Source organism: Cololabis saira, chromosome 14, assembly GCF_033807715.1.
Source record: "Cololabis saira isolate AMF1-May2022 chromosome 14, fColSai1.1, whole genome shotgun sequence".
NCBI lineage: Eukaryota > Metazoa > Chordata > Actinopteri > Beloniformes > Belonidae > Cololabis > Cololabis saira.
Window position 1 is genome coordinate 15191322 of NC_084600.1, and position 14824 is coordinate 15206145.

General features: G+C 44.1%; 1 protein-coding gene across 2 annotated transcripts; it reads left to right on the plus strand.

The window, feature by feature from the left end:
* Positions 1-1888: 1888 nt before the first annotated feature.
* gucy2d (guanylate cyclase 2D, retinal) lies at positions 1889-14061 on the plus strand. 2 transcript variants are annotated; one of them, XM_061739872.1, is made up of 19 exons: positions 1889-2327; positions 3370-4396; positions 4477-4778; positions 4863-5235; positions 5310-5394; positions 5476-5587; positions 5668-5787; positions 5867-5944; positions 6028-6204; positions 6282-6438; positions 6532-6681; positions 6871-7019; positions 7109-7272; positions 8462-8654; positions 10084-10258; positions 10907-11005; positions 11560-11654; positions 11754-11836; positions 12018-14061. In XM_061739872.1, the coding sequence occupies exons 2-19, from the start codon at positions 3538-3540 to the stop codon at positions 12097-12099; spliced, it is 3453 nt and encodes a 1150-aa protein (XP_061595856.1). In that variant the 5' UTR covers positions 1889-2327; positions 3370-3537; the 3' UTR covers positions 12100-14061. The 2 variants fall into 2 exon arrangements, with proteins under 2 accessions (XP_061595856.1, XP_061595854.1); XM_061739870.1 differs by having other exon boundaries at positions 3374-4396.
* The last annotated feature ends 763 nt before the right edge of the window (positions 14062-14824 follow it).

Consider the following 14824-nt stretch of genomic DNA (forward strand, 5'->3'; position numbering starts at 1 on the left):
TTGAACTGTTTTTAAGTTTAATTGTTTTATAGGTTTTCCTTCTCCGTCAGGCTTAATTACCATCTGCCCGCTCAAGAGTGACTTTCCGTAGCTCGCCACAGAAGTCACACAAGATGTTTGCAGCTCTGTGCTCCAGCTTATTCTCGGTTTCACTAGCATTTCCTTAACATGCACGTTAAAGGAGTTGTGTTGTCAAATAACAGGATCAATGAAATTGATACAAATGTCTGGAACATTTTTGGTGAGAATACCAAACGGACTACACAAGCTCCCCTTTAAGTCTTTGCAGTTCTGTTTATAGCAGCTAGTTTTTAGGGCGTGGAGCATCTTAACTTCACACCACTCCCCTTTTCTGCAGGGCATGTTCCTTCTGAAGTATAAAGCTGGATTTGCTACGCTGTGGTTACAGCGCAGGTGTGAACCTGATGGTGTAAACTACAGTGGAGGTTGACATGCATCTTTCTCCAAATGTAAAAAAAAGTATAGATGAGCACAAGAAACATGATTTGTGGATTTGACCTTATTTTTGGAGTTGTTCTCTGTTATCTCTTGTTCGTTGCTGTTTTAAGACGGGTAGAACAATAGTTTGCTGCAATGTCGATAAAAACGACTGATGGTGAGCTGCAGCTTGCGTATGATGTACTTTATTTGCTCCATCATTGCCATGTCTGAGCTAGCAGGAGGTAAAAAAATATCAATAATTGGGACTGTGATCTACACTAGTGGGTGGCGGTGTAATTACAGAGTGACACAAATAATAATGCGCAAGTGTAAACGCAGTGTAGGAGCCGTGCGTAACTGGACTGCAGATGGTGGAATCAGGATACATTTAAAACTTTGCATCCCCACAGAGTAACAGCTAACAAAGCAAAGTGTGATACTATGATCTCGATCAGGGATGCAGCGCTACCCTACGTTATATATGTGTGTTTATACGTCCGTCCGTCCATCCATCCATCCATCCATCCATCCATCCATCCATCCATCCATCCATCCATCCATCCATCCATCCATCCATCCATCCATCCATCCATCCATCCATCCATCCATCCATCCATCCATCCATCCATCCATCCATCCATCCATCCATCCATCCATCCATCCATCCACCTCATCTGGCTCCTCTCGATGTAGAGGAGCAGCAGCTCTACTCTGAGCCCCTCCATGATGTTGAACTCTAGTGTTACCTCTTGGTCTTCCCACCTGTAGCCACTAGTGAAAAATGAGGCTAACCTTTTTTCTCATTCATAGTAGAATGATATATTTTGTAAGTAGTTTTAGTTATTATGTTAATTATTCCATAAGCTTGCTTTTATGTTGTGGTAGAGAGGTATAACGACAATATTATCTGAGAAACATTTTACCACTGACTATCTCCATGTCCCCGTGATTTCAGGTGAGGAGTGTAGGGTGCCTCTTTAATACCAGTTCCTCCCAAAACAAGCCTAAATAAATCTGAATTCATCAGTACCCACAATGCCAAGTTTATACATTTCTGTAAAGTTCCTTTTGGATTTAAAATCCATCTATCACCTTATCTGTAGCTGTTTCCTTCTGGTCAGGTTCACAGGGGTCTACTGGAGTCTACCAGAGTCCATCACAGGCAGGGCTAGCAGGGCTAGCAGGGCTAGCAGGGCAACACCAGGCTAGACCAGGGTTACACCAGAACCACACCCTGGACAGGCTTCATGTAATAATGACTAAATCAGCTCCCACATGCATGTCAGCTTAATGTGCAAGCAGAAGGAGTGTGTTTCTACTTTCACCTGCTGCTTCATGCATGCACATGCGTGCACACACACATGCGCGCACACACACACACACACACACACCCACACTCTTCCCACACTAGTGTGGATTAAAAGCTAAAGAAGGTTGAGAAGTCAAAGCTCGTCAGTCCTTCCTACTCGTTCCTTTCTTCTCAGCCTACTGCCAATCTATTTTTACTATTCCCCACTCTGGGTCCCACTCTCTCCCACTCACCTGAGGTTGGGGTACCGTCCCCTCCCAAAACAGGCGTAGCAGGAACTGAAGTGATGCCAACCCTCTGGAAATGTGGAGACTTTTAATTTTAAGCACTTTCTGTCAAGATCTTAGACCAAAGAGGAGATAATTCAGTTTTAAGTGTTTTTTCTGTCATTTGGGTTGGTTTTTGTTATTTTTTTTTTACCTGCCATGGCATGTGGAGTACCTGGGAAATCCTTGACTATGGAAGACCAAAGATAAGTGCTCCATCTGTGTGAGACTCTAAATCCAGTGGGAATCTAGATGCTGTTCGGTGACGGACTCCAACCGTGACATGGCTGCTGTGTAGAAACCTGCTCCAGGTACGTTTTTTATTTAAGTGTTGTTTTGCTGAAATAAAAGAACATGTTCTTCCTTTCTGTTTTGTTTTTTTATTACGTTGGAACGTTAGAACTGCTTAATCTTTCATATACTATAAAATAATCACTCTATCCATGACTATATACAGACAGTTTGGGGGATAAATTATTTTACAACATGTTTTTATTTTCACTGGCTCATGACATAAAAACTCGTCTTCCTCTAAACTTAGTTGCCGATAAGCCAGTGTCAGCCTCTTTATCAGTGTCAAGCTCACTGGCGCCGTTCAGCTGATCCGTACAAGGAAATAAATTACACTGTTTTGTCAGATTTGAGTTTTAGTTGGTGAAAACCGAGCAAATGGATATGAAATGCAGTTTTTATTAGATATTATATAAGATATTCATGCAAAGTTCCATATATTGAACACAGTTATTCTATGAAAGTTCAGAGAGCAAACGATTTCAACTTTGTGGTGAAAAATTTATCATTTTGGCTTCGTTCTTTCAAATAAATAGATTTAAAAAAAAGTGTTTAAAGTGTAACATACCCCTAGTTCAACTTAAGTTAAATACCAGTTTCAAATGGGTTTCCAGACAAGAGGAGCGAAAAGAAACATTTTTTCTCATTTAAGATTATAAAAAGGTTTTATAAATCTTATAAAAGAGAAGTTATTGCAGTATGGAAAGAAAAATGGGCCAAGAAATGGATGGAAAACTTAACGGGAGATTGACATCAGGGTAAAAGGATACCAGGTAGAGGAGCGAAGGCCAGAATCCCTGAGCCACATTTAGCTCCTGGTTAACTGGCACTTCATCTAAACTCCATGGCCGAGCTAATCAGCTTGTTAGACACATACTCCTAAGTCTAAAGTCTCCTGGGGATAGCCTAGGCAGGATGCACTCGGCAACACGGCCAGGTGATGGATGTTGAAAAGGCTCAAAAGCTGAGCGGGATGTAAATTCATGTCAGGATTTATATCTTAATCATCATGATTGTATTTCATAGTTTCTATTTTTTCTCTCTTCTTGTTGTTTCCCGGAGCCAGCGATGGTTAGGGATCGTGTCGTCACCTGTCCACCCTCGGACTAGACGCCTGCAGGGTGCCGAGCGAAGTGATCCCTTCAGATCAGACGCTCTGTCGACGCTCTGTTCATCATAAACTCTCCCCCCCGCCCTCGTTCTGAAGAAAAACAAGAGCTTTGTGAAAACATGGAAGATCACAGAGATTCTCGCCATCTGCAGAGTCTGGCCTACCACCCCCGATGGGACCACAACTTGATAAAAGGGAAGAGAAAAAGAGATGTATGGACACCGGGTAGTTTTAGTCCCTCTGAATCATTATCAGCAGCATCAACGTTGTCATTCAGGTCCTTGTTGTCAAAGCCGCGGTTGCCATCGTCCTCCGAGCAGCGGATCAGCAGCTGGAGGGGGAACTGTTTTTTTCTGTTTTTACTCATGATCTCATTTTTACCCTGCCGAGCCTGGGCGACCACCTTCAAAGTAGCCCTGGTGGGACCCTGGACGTGTGACCTCTTGTACTCCAGAGCCCTCCCGGATCTGGCAGCCCGGCTCGCCACCAGCCGCATCAACAAAAACCCCTACCTCAACAAGGGCTACTGGTACGACTACACCCTGATCAACGAGGACTGCAAGTCGTCCCGTGCCCTGGCCCGCTTCGCTGATCTGGAGGGTTATGGCTCTGCGTTTCTGGGCCCAGCCAACCCGGGCTACTGCTCCTCGGCCGCTATGTACGCAAAGGAGTGGGACGTGGGGCTTCTCTCGTGGGGTTGCCTCAAGCCGCACATGAGAGAGGGTGAGATGTACTCCTCCTTCCTGAGGCCACTGCCGCTGTCCTCCAGCGTGCTCTTCACCGTGCTGCGGTTCTTTCGCTGGGCCCACGTGGCCATCATCTCGGAGGAGACGGATGTGTGGGAGGCCACGGGGCTGGAGTTGGCGTCCTCCCTGAGGGCCCTCGGCCTGCCCGTCAACCCCGTGGTGACCATGGAGACGGACAAGGACGGACCTCGCAGGGCTCTGACGAGAGTGAGGGAGGCGGACCGGGTCAGAGGTCAGTGGCAGCTGTTATCAAGCATCAAAACCCTTCATTTAATCAAGATAAATCATGCCAATGCCTTGTTCTCCCTGCAGTCATCATCATGTGCATGCCTTCCGCCCTGATCGGTGGAGAAGCCCAGTACCAGCTCCTGACGACGGCCTTATCTCTGCGGATGATCGACCGGGGATACGTGTTCATCCCTTACGACACACTTCTGTACTCACTTCCCTACAAAGACGCGCCCTACTACCAGCTGGGAAACGACTCCAAGCTCCGGAGAGCCTACGACGGCGTCCTCACCATCACCATGGACTCTGGGGAGCGCAACTTCTACGAGGCCTTCAGAGAAGCTCAGAACAGCTACGAGATACGCAGCAGCACCCCGCCGGAGAGGGTGAGACCTCTCACTAAAGGTTGTTATTGTAGGAATAGAAAAGGATGGTAAATGTCAAAGAATGTGTCCTCTGTCCTCTGTTAGGTGTCTCCTTTCTTTGGCACCATCTACAACATGATCTACTACATCGCCATGGCTGTTGAGCAAGCTCGTGCCAACGGAGGCCGCTGGGTAACCGGCAACGTCTTGAGCGAGAACGAAGGCGGCTTCAAATTCGAAGGATTTAATCAGCCGCTGCAGGCCGGACGCGCCGGAGAAGGGATGCAGGCCAACTTTGTGGTCTTGGACTACAGCGGCATGGGGAACTTCCTCTACTCCACGCATTCCCTGCACGCTGGTCACACCAACGGCAAGGCCGGCGGCCTGAAGTACCTCGGCCGGTCCATCCACTTCGCAGGCAGCACTCCCTACAAAGACTCCACTTGCTGGTTCAGCCCGTACTTTGCCTGCAGTGGAGGTAAGGGGGGAGGAGATGCAGCTGCATCGGTGGACATGTGTCCAGAGCACTGAAACCCTCTTTTCTCTCCAAAGGCCTGGATTCAGCCACTCTCTTCTTCCTCTTCCTGCTGTTCGCTGGTCTCGCTGGACTTGGAGCAAGCATCGCAATCCGCTTCAAGTACGTACACTAACGTTGGAACAGCATTATGTGTAATTCCCAGGACGTACTGTAACCGCATTTATTGGTCCTGCTGCTCAGGAGAGACGGCAGTGTTGGGTTCAGCTTTGGGGGCGGCATGAACGGCGGGTCGGCGAAGGTCATCCTCACCCTGGACGACCTGGTCTTCATCAACACTCAAGTCAGCAAAAGGGTAGGTCCTGTCAATCAATGCTTACGAGTCTACGAGGGGAATATTATGGGCTCTTACTTCCCTTCCCTCTGTGTGAGCAGAAGCTTAACGACGACAGCATCGTGAAAAGCCAGGTGGACCTGAAGACGCCTCATCACTCCGTGTCTGGCCGCAGCTACTTGGCCTGCACGCCAGACAGTTCCAACGTAGCTGTATTTGAGGTGAGGAAAGTATTGACGCATGTGAGTCCTTTCTTTTTACTTTCTATGGGTTCAACAAAGCATTTTCTTAACGTCCTAGGGAGACTGGGTTTGGCTGAAGAAATGTCCCGGAGCGGTGTCAGGTGTCAACGATAGCGCCCAGATGGTCTTCATCAAGGTAATGCAAAAACAAAACCAAGATCAGAGGGTCACAGAGATGTGTGAGGCGTTCCCAACACAGTCGTGTTGTTTCCCTCTCAGCTCCGAGAAATGAGGCACGAGAACCTCAACCTGATCCTGGGGCTGTTCTTCGACTCGGGGATCTTCGGCGTCGTGACGGAGCACTGCACCAGGGGCAGCCTGGAGGATCTGCTCGGGAACGAGGAGGTGCGACTGGACTGGATGTTCAAGTCGTCCCTGTTGATGGATCTGATCAGGGTGAGAGACGTCACATCCCTCACTCGTGTCTCGTTCCACGCCTGATCTCTCATCATTCACAAGTTTTCCATCATCAGGGAATGAAGTACCTGCACCACCGCGACATCATCCACGGCCGGCTCAAGTCCCGTAACTGCGTGGTGGATGGCCGCTTCGTGCTGAAGGTGACGGACTACGGTTTCAATGAAATCCTGATATCGCAGGACATTGAAACGGAAGAGGAAAAGCCTGAAGGTGAGAAATCTGCATCTTTATGGTGAGGACTTTCTGAGTTTGCAAACATGTCAAACCGTTCATTACTGGCTCTCCAACTTTTCCAATAATAAGACTCGCTGTGGACGGCTCCGGAGCTGCTGCGAAACCCCGGTTTGAGGAGGAAAGGCACTTTCTGCGGGGATGTTTACAGTTTCGCCATCATTACGCAGGAGATCATCTGTCGCTCTGCGCCGTTCTGCATGCTGGATATGCCTGCTAAAGGTGAGGGGCTCGATACCAGTAATGTAGAAGGACGTTCATATGAAAATACACAACTGTTCCTACTGAAATGAGGAGAGAATTGACATTTACAGTCGACTAAACCGTCTGCACAGAATCTGCCACTGATTTTCTGCGTTTCTGCATGCGCCTCATGTTTCTCTAACGGATTCTCTGTGCATGTGTTGACAGAGATTATCAACAAAGTCAAGCAGCCCCCTCCTTTGTGTCGGCCTATTCTGTCAATGGAAGAGGCGCCGCTGGACATTATACAGTTAGTAAAACAGGCTTGGAGTGAAGAGCCAGAAAAGCGGCAAACATTTGAGGATATCTTCAAACTGGTAAAAAAAAGAAAAACTCAAAATACTCGTTCACGTGTGGTTTTCTGGATAATTGAACTTTTATAACAGCTGACTTCTTCATGTGACAGTTCAAGGGCAGCACCAAGGGAAAGAAGACCAACATCATCGACTCGATGCTCCGGATGCTGGAGCAGTACTCCTCCAACCTGGAGGACCTGATCAGAGAGAGGACGGAGGAGCTGGAGGTGGAGAGGCAGAAGACTGACAAGCTTCTGTCCCAGATGTTGCCCATGTGAGTGTTAGCAACTTTGAACCAAATATCAAGGACACAATAAACCTGTTATGTCATCGTCAAGGTTAGGGCTGCTGGGTTTGATGAGGAGTTGGATATTCGTGGAACCCCCCCCCCCCAAAAAAAAAGATACTTAAATAGTGACCAACAGCAGTCTGAGGTTTTCTGTGGAGACGCCTGGATCAAAAACACAAAGAAAATGATGCGATTGATGCTAAATTGTGACCATCAACATGAAAAAGAGAAAATTAGAAAATTAAAGACTGTTTTAGACAGGAACATTTTCTTCCCCCGTTAACAAAGATGTTTTTTTGGCTTCAAATAAGACATTTTTGACTAGATTTATGCAATATTAGGCTTATTTCTAGAGGGGTCATGGATGCTTGACTGAACTCGCCAGGCTGTTAAAGCGACCCACAACAGACAGAAAATGATGCCGTAATTTTTCCGTCACAAATGGGCTAAAAAACTTTGGGCTTCCCTCTCTGCTGTCTTGTTTAACTTTTCAGGTATCACTTTCATAAATGTTGCTTCAATGGGAAAAGTTTTAATTACATTTGTTTCCCACTGTTGCATCATTTATTAAGAAATGGGAAGTCAGATTTTTTTTTATGGGATAGAAGACATTGAACAAAGTCCTGATTTCTTTCTTAAGTAACATAGAACCTCTAATTTGCAGTCGACGCTCATATAATAATAATAAAGTGGAAAAGGGGATAGAAGTAATGAAATATAGCTAGAGCGCAGCGCAGGACCAGAGGTGCAGCGATGCTGCAGGATCTGAAGACACATCTTTGGGGATCATGGGTGAATATAAAACTCACAGATGCTTCTGTGTCACAACAAAACCCTGAATTACATATTTTATGGTTCAACTCACCCCAAAATAAGTCACAGAGTGTATTTTAGATTTTTTTTAAACTGGAATTCACTTAAGACGATATATGTTCTCAATAATACAAAAACCAATGAGTTGATTTAATAAGGTTTCAAAATATGTGGAGTGGAAATGTGCGAAGGGTAAATAGTTGAAAAGCAGGGAATCACGTTTAAAAAAACTGTGCAATCTTTGGTCAAAGTTCACATGCTACAATTAGACCAAACAAAAGCTGGTGCCCAGTGGTTTAATTTGCAATCTTTGATTGTCCTTTCCTTTGAGTATCCTTTCCTCATCATATCCATCTTTTAGTTCTGTGGCCAAGGCGCTGAAGACGGGCAAACCTGTGGAGCCGGAGCATTTCGCAAAGGTGACCCTGTACTTCAGTGACATTGTGGGCTTCACCACCATCTCCGCCCTCAGCGAGCCCATCGAGGTGGTCAACTTACTCAATGATCTCTACTCACTCTTCGATGCCATCATCCCATTGCATGACGTCTACAAGGTGAGGCTTGCAGATATTTATATCCATCTGCAAATGTTATATAACGTGTCATGAAGGGAAAAGTTCTGCTCTGGCTCACCTACAGTTGCACTGTAGGTGATAGTTGCACACGTTTTAACGTTTGACTTTTCAAATACAACCTTAAAAGCAGGATCCATGACAGGATGAGCCTCTGAGGAGCAAAGATGGGCTGAAAAGCTCCACTTTATCAATAAATAAATGAGAAAATGTGTTTTAATACTCACAAACAATGTTCTTTGGATAAAGGTTGGAAGTAATTTGCATATTTCGCCCCTTTAGTGGACATAATACCATTAAACTATTCAAGGAATCTACAGGGGTTTTAGTGTGTGAAGGGTAAGGGTGAAACCTAATCTGGACACCTGCGAGCTCCAATCCTGCACATGGCACCGCATCAAGAACCCTGACACATCCACAGGAGCAGGAGATTAGTTTGAGAAAACCTTGTCCAACCATTATAGTACAGAGCGACAGTCACAGATGTCGTTTACAACTCTAATGTGCTAAAAAAGGTCAAAGCCCTTGGCTAGTCAACATGTTGAAGAATTTGGTATGAAATATTTTTCATCCAAGGTGATACAGGAAAATCTTGTGATCAGATGGATCAGTGTCTCAGAGCTTTCTTTTTGTGTCTTACAGTCCGTACTTAAGACAAAAAGATCAGATCAAATTCCATGAACTTAAAAATACATGTTGCAGGCTTGAAATGCAAACTTTGATATCAACGAATAACATGGAGCCGAAGGATTTTTTTTAAAACTTTTTTTTGCATTTTCCACATCATTCAACCTTTTTCTGATTGAAGTTGTATAATAAAAGAAACAGTTCAGGGCTTTTTATCCAATATCTTTTATTTGGAGGGAAAAGTCCACACAGCTTTATGTATTTGTAGATTTGACCACATTAAGGGTGTCAGGACTCAGTGAGTGGAGTTGGTGGTCCTCCCAATGATGGTTAGATTTTGTACATTATAGGATAAGACTTTTATTTATCTCAAATTTTCCTGTTATAGCAGCAAAGATAAGCCATCAAAAATATGCAAAAAGTAGACACAATGCATATCTGCAGTGGAAAAGTGAGAAAGGGTCATAAGGGAGTAAACTAAAGATAGATATACTCCAAATAACTTAAACTGAACAAAAATTAACAAAATGTAGACAAGAATATCAGTCATTTTATAAAATATATGTCAGATGAGGTAGTTGAGGGAATAAAGAGTAGTATGGGCTATAACTTTATTCTCATTCCCTTCAAGGAATCAGACAGTTGTAACTCTTCAAGATGAGGATTTCTGAAATGTGATTTATTCTTTTACATGTTTTTTACATCCACTTTTTATCACAGGAACTCCTTCATCAGTGCACATCAGTGCAGATCAACACTTTTGATTCTGTTTTGTTGTAATCAGGTGGAGACTATTGGCGATGCCTACATGGTGGCCTCGGGAGTTCCCACGCGGAACGGCAACCGGCATGCAGCTGAAATGGCCAACATGTCCCTCGACATCCTGCACTGCATAGGGGCCTTCAGGACGAGGCACATGCCTGACCTCAAAATCAGGATCCGCGTCGGCCTTCACACAGGTGGGTAACCGTGAACCCCCCCACCGCCACGGTGGGGCGTCAGGGGACGCAGCATCCGGACAACTTCTCACTACAAGTCCTTACTTTTAAACTTTAACCGCACATTTAAAATAAAACCCAAACGCTTTTTCAGTTAATACGAGCCAACGTGTTGCAGAGTAATAAGAATATGAGTGCCCTAGATGCTAAGATAAGGTGGTATTTTTACCTCCTTTATCCATGTCTGAAGCGTATTCCTGGAACACTGAAACGCTATCCACTTAGAGCGCTGTCATCCAATTAACACACTGCACACTTGGGATTTCTAACTCCATCCAATGAATTTATTAATGCACTCAGAGAGCTGGCAACGCGCAGCTTTAATGGCATGTGTGAACATTAAAATGTGAACAAACCCCCCCCATTTTTGATCAAAATGTTAAAGAGAATTTTGAGAATCCACTAGAAAAGGACTGACAATAGTTAGTGTTGAAGTTTCACACAAATGTTTTTTTTTATGTAGACGAGGAATTCTGTTTGAAGCTCTTTTAACATCTGTATCAATGTGTGTGTGTGTGTGTGTGTGTGTGTGTGTGTGTGTGTGTGTGTGTGTGTGTGTGTGTGTGTGTGTGTGTGTGTGTGTGTGTGTGTGTGATGGCGTGACGGCAGGCCCTGTCGTCGCAGGAGTAGTCGGCCTGACGATGCCTCGATACTGCCTGTTTGGAGACACTGTCAACACGGCATCTCGCATGGAGTCCACATCCGTGCGTGAGTGTCTCCCAATGGAGCGAGACCAGATTGGTTAATTCTTTTATAATTGGGGGAAAATGGCCGAGGTGAGAGAGGAGGGTTTGGCAGTGTGGCAGTTTGAGTACATGCTGTCTGAGGTTAAACAGGGCTTTGGGACAGCAGCACTCCCTAATCCTTTAAGACTATCAACAGAATTAGAAGCCATGTCGAAGTTTAAGGAATAAATGTCATCAATTATACATTTTTGCACTTACAATGACATTTTAGTAAAATCTCCAAACTCCCAAGTGAAGTTTATTTATGTTTAAACTCTTAATCTGTTTCTTCTCATCACTTGTATAGATAAAACCACTCTTCTATTGATTAAACTGGCCAGTTTCCTATGTAGAAAGTAGTTATTTTGTTCTTATACTTAATACTTTACCACATTTTTACCACCAAGAGTAGATCAGGATGAGAGATCTGCTGCCATCCAGTGGCTTAATCGCGCATCTCTGACGCATCTCTGAACCAAACCCCTAAAAGCTGGACCTGATCAGATATTCTCCTTTATTCATCCCCTATTTGTGCAGCTTACAGAATCCACGTCAACCAGAGCACAGTTGACATCCTGAACGAACTGAAGATGGGATACAAGATTGACGAACGAGGCTTGACCGAGTTAAAGGTAAAAAACCGAACTGGAAACTGGAAACAGTTCAGACGGAAAAGGAGCTCATCTCTAGCTCTTTAACAGAAACCAAAGCAAATGATCATCTGTTTCTAGGGGAAAGGGATTGAAATGACTCACTGGCTGGTGGGGAAGGATGACTTCAAAAAGTCTCTGCCAGCTCCTTCGGACCTGCAAGGGTAAGAAACTGCATCCATGTCATTAGTCTTATTTAGACTCTGAACTGTTTGACCGTTTGACTGTTTGATCATTTTGGAGTATTTTAACACACATTGTTGCCTGATTGAATACATGGGGTTGAGTTATGCTCCATCCAACATTTGATTCACAAAAAGCTGCATTTTCTATTTCTCATCACAGGAATAGTTTTGCAATCGCGTTGGAAGAGATTCCTCCTGACAGAAGACAGAAGTTCTTGGACCGACAGAAGAAAACTAACTAGCCTTTGGCGCGCTGCCGACGGCCAGAAAACGAGAGATAAAAATCTCTCACACACAGATGAATGTGTGAAATAAGAAGCAACTGCACATATAAATAATTCAAGCTACACTCAAAACAAAATCCAGAACTAGTGACGAGGTTTGTTTTCTTTTGTCAAAATTCAGGTCCAGGCTAATTTTTCATCTTTCTGGCGGATCGTAGTTTCCTTCCTAGTTTATTCATAGCTTGATCACAGCAGTGCCACAATAAACCCTGACTCTTCGATGAAAGATGGACCGATGGCTGGCAACTGTGTAGACTGTGTTTGCACGTCAGTGATTTTTATAAATAAAGGCAAGATATTGTACTTATGCAGTCGCTTAACAAGAGGAGATTATGATGGATGTATCTACCAAACATGTCATGTACTGTATGTAACCACCAACCCACGGGTTTTACTTATATACTGGAGAACATTTGAACATCCAAATGATTGGAGCTATTAATGCTCAATGTTTTAACTGAGTTATGCTGGAAGTTATTATTTCATAACATGAAAAAAATCACAGCGCATCTGTAATATTAACCAGAACTAGACTAGTCAGCCAGGATTTAGAGGTCAGGACAGCTTTGCTTTGCTTTTGTAGCCACAGGACTGTTTGCACAGGGTGGATGAAGCCACATTATCCAGGGATGTGTTGAGTGAAATGTGGTCTGATTCTTTGGGAATTGATTTATAAATCAGAATAATTAGTAGTTTGTTTGGTTAATGGTTAAATTCCATTTGTTTTTTCAAAGCTTGAACAGAACAAAGCTTTTCAGCATCTGCAAGTTGTGGCTATTGAACATATCAGTTCAGCGTTTCTCTGTAACCATGTTGAAATGCAAACATATGGTGTTGTTTTTAATGATGCATGTTTTGCTTTTAAGATTGAAGACATTTTCTACCAGAACAAAAAAAGACTTTATATGCAAACAAGTGAAATGACAAATGACTGCTGACAAACAACCGTGCAGCTCTGCATAGGTCTCATCCACGGTGCATGCAGCCCATTACTGAAACATGCTGCACGCATGGCTGGATGCGCTCCGCTAGGCGCGGTCTTTGACCTTATTCGATGCAGTTCGTCTTTTCTGCACTGATGCACAGAACGTCCGAGTCAATTGACTGAGATGATCTTTTCCAATAATGTGCTTCGTCAGATTGAGCCCTTTAATTTGCATCTTTGTGAGGGAAATGTATTTCCGTGTGTGCAACTGTGAACTTCTGCTCGGGCTCTCGAGGGGACAGCATCCGAGGGGTCCTCTCGGATTAGAGGGGGGGGGGTCCCAGTAACTTTACATAGCACAAGCATGCCAGGGGGGAGGGGCTGGGTCTTCTGAGTCACTTATCTTTGGCTGGGAGATGTGTATATACTGCAAATGTGTATATAGTCGTTGCCCTGCAGGGTTAGGGACTTGTTAGTGTTTTGTTTTTTTTTCTGCTTGGGTTATCAAAACCTCTGACACAAATGGAGGTATTAAGAAAAGACTGCACATCCAGGGAGCTCGCGGCCATGCGGCCGGCCTGCTGACGCCCTGATGTGAGGGATGATGTCAGGATGTGCTCTCTCTGAAAAGCTGTAGACGTTCTTTTGTTTCATGGCAGCTTGCTGCTGATCACTTTTAACCTACGCCGACTTGTTGCAGTAGCTCAGTTTATAGAAACAAAAACCAAACAAACACAAACAAGAAAAGATCATCTGATCCCTTGTGGTGTGTCACATCTTTCCTTCATCGATGGGTACCTAATGAGTAATCCTAATTTAAAGGCAAAACCAAACTTTTGTAGATTTACAATCAATTTGCCAAACAGATCAAAACTGAGTGGGCTGCGTTGTTTATTTTGAAAGTGATCTCAGTGTGTTTCTGTAAATAAACTATGGTTTTAGTGAAGACTGTGTTGTCGTATATTTGTCTCTTTTGCCCCAACGTTAAATCTGTTGAGAATGATTCGTATGTGTAACAATCGAGTGAAAATGTTGGGATGGCTTCACATGACGCCACTTCTGCACATTCTTCATTTAAGCACTTCACTTCTTCAATATTCAAGCACCACAGTTGCACTTGGGAGAGAATCTTCTCAAGATGACTTAGGTAAATTATTCAAACGCTCTTAATTAGGATGTGTCAGCTCCGCTCAAGCGTCATCTTACTTTCACCTTTAATGGTTTGCTGTGAAGATATGGATGCAAAGGCAAACTTTGCCCTCGGTGGTGCATCTAGACCCCCTCAGGTTTAACCACAAGTTGCACCGGTCGTTACACCCATCTTCAACTCCCATGTTGAACTTCATCCAACCAGTTCATGCAGTGGTACTCAGTCATCACTCTTCCTGTATTTTAAATCCATGGATCAGAATCTAACCAATCATAAAAGCTCCATCTGTCCACATTAATACATTTAGACTGTGTTACTGCACATCATCACCAGTCCCACCTAGAATTTTTCACATATAAAGAAGCTATATAAGAATATACTGCAAACACACAAGATTGATATGGTTGTAATATAGCTGACTGGATATCAGTAAACCTATGCAATGGTAGTTTTCTATGAATTCAAATATCAGGTTCCTTTAACATGCACTTCTTTTTTCCATCTCAGTAAATGATGTTTCTATGCATTTAGAGGCTGCACGATCCCCCACTGCATCCGGCCTACAGCTGCGGATGAACCCAGACCTTTCAAACAACATTTGCTGCAGA

Coding starts and splice junctions, on each gene's coding strand:
- gucy2d (XM_061739872.1), top strand. CDS start 3,538: ATGGAAGATCACAGAGATTCTCGCCATCTGCAGAGTCTGGCCTACCAC. Junction 5,588..5,667: donor ACACTCAAGTCAGCAAAAGG/GTAGGTCCTGTC, acceptor CTGTGTGAGCAG/AAGCTTAACGACGACAGCAT. Junction 11,655..11,753: donor GAGGCTTGACCGAGTTAAAG/GTAAAAAACCGA, acceptor ATCTGTTTCTAG/GGGAAAGGGATTGAAATGAC.